The following is a 7,861-nucleotide window of genomic DNA, read 5'->3' as shown; positions in this document are numbered from 1 at the left end:
CTTTAAAAAATTGTAAATTTTACTTTTTTAGTTGTCTTTTACTAATTGTTTTATTTATTTTTATTTTTTTACTATTTTTTTATTTTTGTTTTTTACTACTTTTTTCTTATTTTTTTCTATTATTTTATTTTTTAGTAACAATTCTGGTACATTATTAAATTTAATAATTTCCGATTAAGGTTTTTATATTTAAATATTTGTTTTCATGTCCAGTTTTTATATTTTCATATTCAAATATTTATGCTAACGACAAAATGAATTAATTAATTAATGAAATTTTAAAATCAATTGATAAAGCATGATCAGTCTTCTCCAGTACTTTTTGCGAGGGTTCGTATATCGTTAGAGATAAACAGAGAGTATAGTAACATAGAATATGGAAGAATAACTTAAGTATTCTATGTAGGATTTGGCCATAATATCACTTCCCCTTATCATTGCATATGGCAATGAGAGATCTGCTGATAGAAATTAGAGCTTGGAATACTTTTGACCGTTAAGTAATAAAAATTGGTATCACAGTTATCAAAAATTATCTCATTTACCTTCAAGATACCTGTTGCTAAGAAAATTTAAGCAATGTCTTTTAGAAAGATTATTTGCTACAATGATCTGAAGATAAGCGAAAATTATTCCGAGCGCTAAACATGTTGAAGCATTCAGAAATAATAACTAATGTCAAAATGAAAAAATTGCATTCTAAAAAGGGTAATTAGTAAGTTTACCAAAAAGATAATTGCTATCATTGCAAGTCTCATTAAACAACCATTTGATGTTGTTGACAATTAAGATTATACTATGAATTAAGGACTCGCTGTAAAATATCTATAATAAACTGAAACAACCTACAATCCGAGTTGGACGGAATAATTCACCCATGAATTAGCCGTACACGTTTACAATTCAACAGAAGAAATTATCACAACTTAGAACAAATGAGATTATGTAGTTATCAGTTCATTAAAACTATTGGAAAGTTTCCTTAGAAAATTGTTTACATTAATTGTTTTCTCCAGAGAATGTCACCATTTGCTTTTCATTGTTAACTTCTGTCAGGTAATGATAAATACTGCAACAGAAAGACTAAAAGGAAACTTTATCATAAATGTATATTCAGCACATCACTCTTTTCTTTTATCACTAAACCTTCTACTTCCTTTTCCTTTCATATACAAAAAAAAAAGAAAAAAAAAGTGAAAACAAATTGGTACGTATAAGTAATTACAAGAAAAACAAAAAGGCTTTGGTGAAGTTAGTAGCGCCCAGCGAGATTGCATATATTGCGCAATCATCTGAAGAATTGATAATTTTGATTGCGAATTCCTACCTTATAATCCTTCATCTTATCATATCTGTTTTCATTTCATAGTGTTTTATTTTAAGATAGATTAATACATCATCACCTTTGATTTGGATGCAGAACTCACCTGTTTGTATTGACTTTCAAGGAAAAAAAAAGAAATTCATAAATAACCCATATTCAGGATAACTTTGAGATAAATTTTCTAAGATCTTTTAGATTTTCAAGTGCACTAAAATTACTACATCAAAATTATAGTTTAAATTTCAGTAGTGCTATTCTGAAGTGTCGAACCGGTTAAAATCCTCTGAACATAAATTTGATTGAGTTGGTCATGGACTACTCGTTTGACCCAAAAAGTATAAAATGTTGCTAATAGAAGGATTAAATCCGAACATGCCAGAACTGCAATAGAAGTGAACAATTCTTTCCTTTTTATAGTTTTATTTCTAATTAGAACGACCATATGCTTGTTTTATCAGACATTATCAGTAGTGAAGAGGAGATGATGATTCATGTAAGATAATATCGCATTCCGGACGGTAACTTCTCGTTTATTGTTACGAATTTTCCCATTATAAGGCGAATTCCCAAACTTCACTATGAGCAAATTTGAAACAAAGGAGGAATTTCCATAAGTTACTTCATAACAAACAGGGTATGAAAATGGGAATCAATAAAATGATTAAATAGCAAAAGTCGTATTTGGACGCACATTGCTATCCAAGTGCCCGAAAGATGCGTAATGGTCATCCATAAACTAACTTTTATAAATGGAACTTTCAATCATTTGAAGCTTTTAAGAACAATTCTCATTTTAAAACAATAGTATTGTCACTGAAATCGAAAGGAATAGTAATGAATCAATAATTTCTCTGTTCGGAAAGCTCAAGGAAGCGAAGGGTCCTGATATTTTTCTAGGAATTGCCAGATTTGTTTATTTTATGCTCCAATTCATCAAAAAAAATCAAGCATTCTTCCTAGGATTACCTTTTTCTTGTTTTTCTTTTGATTAAAATTGCTCAGTTCGAAGTTTATTGACGAAATTATCGAGTCTTTTTGTTTTATCTTCAAAAATTTCTCTATTCCTGATCTGCGAGCTTTTTCACATTTTCTTGTTTTAAGATATGATGAAAGTGAAAAAACAAACTAAAATAATCATACCCATGTGATGATATTGAAGTACTCTGTGCAACAGTCCTTCGAACTTATTCTGACCTTAAAAATAAAAGCAGAAACAAATAAAGTAGCTTAATCTTTGCACCATTAGCAAAAAGTTTGTTTGAGAAATTAGTTAAACAAAGTTAAACAAATTTATTTTATTGACAACTCTAGTAGCGTTTTGACTGCATGTTGAAGCAGTATCACATTGATATTGCATTTAATATGATTTTCCCGAAAAAAATAGGGATTAAACAAGAACTGTAAGGATAACATAATACATTTTCTTCTGTTTCATTGAAAAAATTTCAAAGTACATGAATTGAGTTAGTATGCAATTATTCACTTCATACATATACTAAATTAAGTCAACAACTATAAAGTTGAGTAAAATCATTTGTGGCGAAATATCTTTTCTTGTCGCATCTAATAAAAATATTGGTCATGAAGAGATGTGTGCTTCATAATAACTATTTTAATGGAACCAGAAATTTTGTTTTTAAAAATAAATTAGAGAATTGGAATTTTTGAGTGAACAATAAACGAAATGCAAAGAAGTACCATCAAATTCAGATATACTGATTTCTATCCACTTTGTAAAGGTAATTAAAGAAATATTTTGGAAATATTTGCTCGTTTCTCATCTGTTTCAAAATTTCATTCAGTTCCAACTCTATGCACAATTTTTAAAATCTTTTTCAGATAATAGTCTGTTCATTCAGCTATCTGTTACTTAACTATAGGCTTTGTTGGTTACTTTTGTTTTCCTTTGTCCAGTGATTATATGCATAAAATCATGTGTTATACTTGCCTATAAGGCTGAAATGTTCCCACATATATATTCGATCGAATTAAAATTTTCATTGGCAATGCATAAAATACAAAAATTATACATTAGAAGGACCGAAAATATGCTTTCAATGTTACATGGAGAGAATTTCAATTCCATCGACGGTTTAAAAAGACATCGATAAATTGAATAACTGAATAATCGCTTTGTATCAAAAATTGTATGCTCCAATAGAATGAAATTCAAAGGGAAACTCAAATAGTGTAATGGAGTCAAAGTTTAGGATCGATTCTGTCAAGACCGATGAAAACATTTTCTAAAGCCTTCAGAGGTTCGCTCACAGTACTTTCAAATAGTTCATCGATCGTTCTACCAGTACATACATTCCAGTTCAGACTGGAAGTTATTCTTTTTGTCCTACTACTGATAGGTACATGAAATGCTGATCACAAAGTGGTTCTGATAACTCTTTCCATTACTTTTACTTGCAGTACATCCCATCGTTCCGTTTTAATCAGATAAAGTGACCAACCGAAATAAAGGCATCATTTGATGCTTTTACAATTACACATGGCGGCATTTCATTGCCTAAAAATGATTCAAATGTATTAAAAATCAAATTCTGAAGAGAGATAGACGGAGAGAGAGAGAGAGATATGAAAGATTGATATTGCGAGAATTGCCAGTACAATGGTAGTGAATTCCTTTGGAAATATTTTTTTGGTTCAGGAAATCATTATGGCTTATAAACAATTTTAAGCATACTAGAAATGACCTAGGAATCCAGATAAAATGAAGAGAGGTTACTATCATTTCTACCAAATCAGTAGACAACCTGATTCAAATGTTGAATGAGACAGAATCCGCTTTCCCTTTAGAATGACGCCATCTTTACACATTCCGTCGTATATAATATACTCGAAAATACGTAATATATATCGAAAATATGTAATATACGTCGGGATTTCTCAATTTCTGCGGAGATTTATTATTTTAACTTCTTTTCTGATTCTGAATTTGTTGTTTGCCTTTTGATGAATACAAATTATTTCCTAAATCAACTTAATGTTTTAATGATCTTTTCAATAGGTAAATTTGTTGAATAGATGGCTTAACTGAAAAGATAGCTCCCAATTCCATTTTCCTTCAGATGACTTTACGTCTAAATTATCATCTATTGGATATTTAAAGGATACGTTTGTGATCATCTCTAAATTAAAACCATCCGTTAATGAGTATTTTGTCAACAACTCAGATGTATTCTTTTATGATCCCAGTTAATCATATCATTATCAGTATTTCCATCAGAATCACCAAGATCGAGTATTAATGAAGATTGGGGTCATAGTATCCCATCTTTTTTCTTTGATCTGAGTAACCATCTTAGATTAATTACTGGTAGTAATATTAACATTCGTCTAAGGTATGTGTACATCCTTGCAATCTCCCATATATATATATATATATATCACAACAACGATGAGAAAGGAAAAAAAGTTTTCAGTAAACAAGACAAGAGAGCAATTTTTGATTCAAATCGATGATAACCAACCATCTATCCTGCATGGTTAAATTGTAATATATATTCATTTATTGTGAATTTCATTTTTACTTTTTTAGAATTTTATTTTTATCATTTATTATACTTAGTTGTCATCAAACATAATATTATGGAATATAAAAACTGTGAGATTTTTGAAGTGTTCACATTGTTAAACGGTTGACGAGAAATGACAGGTAGGTCGGTTGTTTTATGTCATTTGGAGACAGATTAATCATTTATTGATAACACCCTTTCACCCCCATCATTTCGATGGTTTCATTTATTTGGGTTTACTTCCTTAATCGTTTCTTAGGCTCACTGCCTAGTAGATTTTTGAAGTGATGATTGATTCTTTCGTTAGGGAAATGGAAAGAAAAAAATTAAAGTAAGATGAAGTAAAAGAAATTCTAGCAAAATTGAGAGAACTTTTCTGCTTAGGAAGGTCAGTATGCATACTTACAAGATTTGTATTGTATGAAAAACAACTGATTACTGTAAAGATTACTACCCATAAATTCTCTTTGCTAAGGCTTGATTGTTGATGGTAAACAGCAACAGTCTGCATGAATTGATTTGTATATCTTTGATGACATATTATCTCCGAGAAAAGTTTGTTCATTGAGATCAAATAAAAGTTAGTTAAGCGCAAGAAGAAAGCTTGACAGGAGATGTGAATCTAGAAAGCAGTATCAAGCAGAAGAGCGCTCTTTCGTCCTCCATTAATGTTCCTAGTCCACAAATCAGCTCACCAACTAATCGTTCTACGAGTGAACGGCAAAACATTTGGGAACATAGATTAGATATTCGTGCACCGGAGCAGAATTTAGAGCAGAAGAAATACTGGGAATATCGAAATGTCTACCACATACCGGTTCCACAAGGAATCGAATACTGGGAGGATGAAGATAAGAAACGATGGGAGATGATCAATATCGGTGGTTTGAACGAGAGTGAAGCTAATCGACAAATTAAAAGAGCGGTAACATTAATCTTAATAATAAGTAATTCGTAATATTTAGTTTGCGATTGATAAAAATTGAAGTATGTCTTCTGAGAATCCTCATTAAATCGCATTTTCCAGAAAGTACAATCTGTTAGAGCAAAGCAGCGGGAGAATAGAGAAATGCGAGCTCCACAAAGAACAGATATATTTTTCATTATATCGTTGATCTGTTTTGGACTACAGATAGCTCTTGCAGTGATCTGTATTGGCTTTTGCATTTATCAGGTCAAAAAAATCAACTGAGTTCAGTTTCATTTTCGTAGGAATTTCTATCCGAGTGAAAATTTTGCATTTTGCCTACTTCGTTCTTATGATATGAAGTTTGAAGATGGAGGCAATATTTAATGTAAATTTGACTAATTCGAAGAAATTTAAAGAATAAACTGAGATGTTGTAGATTGTCAATAATGCCCAGATTCAAGCTGGTTTGGTTTTTCTTCTTTTGGCATTGATACCATTGGTTGGTGCTGCCGCTGGTATATTTGCAGCCCTGACGAGAAGTCAAAGTATCATTTCGATTTCTTTTTCTAGCTGTCCTTTATTTTGCTTAGAACTTTTTGAATTCAACATTTTTTCTAATCAACTATTGATAAACTCCGCGATTTGCTGATAAATTCCAGCAAACGTCTGATTGCATGGGAGGATTAGCATCACTTCATGATGACATTTTCTTTATCATCTATCCTGATTTTTAAAATATAATTTAGTAGCACTGTTTTCCAGACCTCGGATTGTGTACAGCCATTTACAACGTGGCATCGGCTGCTGGAGTCATTGTGGCAACGATTAATGTATATTCTTTTAAAGTGTATCAGCCATATGATGATCTAAATGCTTTCATTCCAGTGGCGGGTATTGTTGCGCTTGTTCAGGTAAATTTTTAGAATAATTAAAGTAGTAGCTATCTTAATTTGAGCTAGCTACTAGAATTCCTTTTAAAATAAAAGTCAACACCGCCATTCTTTCATTTTGTAACACTACAACAATAGTTGCGAAATTTCAACAAGCTATCTTAATTCTATGAAAATAACTATAATAAGAATCAATATTTATAGACTGCTTCATTCGGAATGGTTATGATTATCTATTTCAACTTATCACATCCTGTTGAAAATTATCCAAGAGGTACTGTATTATTCCCAAGTACCTCTTAATTGGCCTTTTTTAAAGTGAATTGAATTCAGTTTGAATATAAGAAAATGTAAAATATAAATACTATTAGCAAATGAGTTAGGAAAAAATGATCGAGAAATTATGCATTAGCAAGAAGATCTAAAAAAATTCTTTGACATTGATCTAAGAATTAAATTTCATAATAATGTTTTATGTAGCATGAAGAAAGTACGCCTTATGCATTAGCAGTATGAAATAAGTCAAAGAGTCAAAGGACACAAATATGATTCAATTAATAATGCCGATTACCGCTTAATAAAGAAAGTTTAGTGAAGAGGGATGAAACTGCTGAATTTGATCTTCCTAACAGTATGATTGGAATCATATGAATATGATTGGAGTCATATTCATATGACTCCAATCATACTGTTAGGAAGATCAAATCTGGAGTCATATGTGACTTTAATCATACTATACAGAAGGTCAAACTTACTGGTACATAAGGAGAGCAAAGGTATTTAAAAAGATAACAATATTAAAAAGCAAAAATCTTGCAAAAATACATCGCAGGAAAATGGAAATAACCTGGAGAGTCTGAAGTCTTACCTTACCTGACGATGGTCAATTTTATGCAGATTTATTCATAAGTGTTTTTTTGAATTGACTAATATTAACGAGTTTGAAATCTATGGAATATTTTGGGACATAAATAGAAGCATTTTGGCATTTCCGTTAGAAAACAACCATTTCACTGTTTTATAATAATTAACAATAATAACAATAATAATAATAATAACGATAATAACAATAATGATGATAATAATAATAATAATAATCAATAATAATAATAATAATAATAATAATAATAATAATAATAATAATAATAATAATAATAATAATAATAATAATAATAATAATAATAATAATAATAATAATAATAATAATAATAAT

General features: G+C 30.1%; 1 protein-coding gene across 1 annotated transcript; it reads left to right on the top strand.

Moving 5' to 3' along the window:
- Nucleotides 1-4,981: 4,981 nt before the first annotated feature.
- On the top strand, nt 4,982-6,951 carry LOAG_10822 (hypothetical protein; the record flags this gene model as incomplete). Its single annotated transcript, XM_020448238.1, has 6 exons — nt 4,982-4,988; nt 5,439-5,773; nt 5,876-6,022; nt 6,195-6,303; nt 6,521-6,669; nt 6,853-6,951. 6 exons carry the CDS (start codon nt 4,982-4,984, stop codon nt 6,949-6,951), a joined length of 846 nt encoding a protein of 281 aa, XP_020301599.1.
- Between the last annotated feature and the right edge of the window lie 910 nt (nt 6,952-7,861).

This window comes from Loa loa (assembly GCF_000183805.2).
Source record: "Loa loa unplaced genomic scaffold supercont3.138, whole genome shotgun sequence".
In the NCBI taxonomy this organism is placed as follows: domain Eukaryota; kingdom Metazoa; phylum Nematoda; class Chromadorea; order Rhabditida; family Onchocercidae; genus Loa; species Loa loa.
Note: the sequence above shows the minus strand (reverse complement) of the source record. Positions and strands in the feature narration are given on the sequence as shown.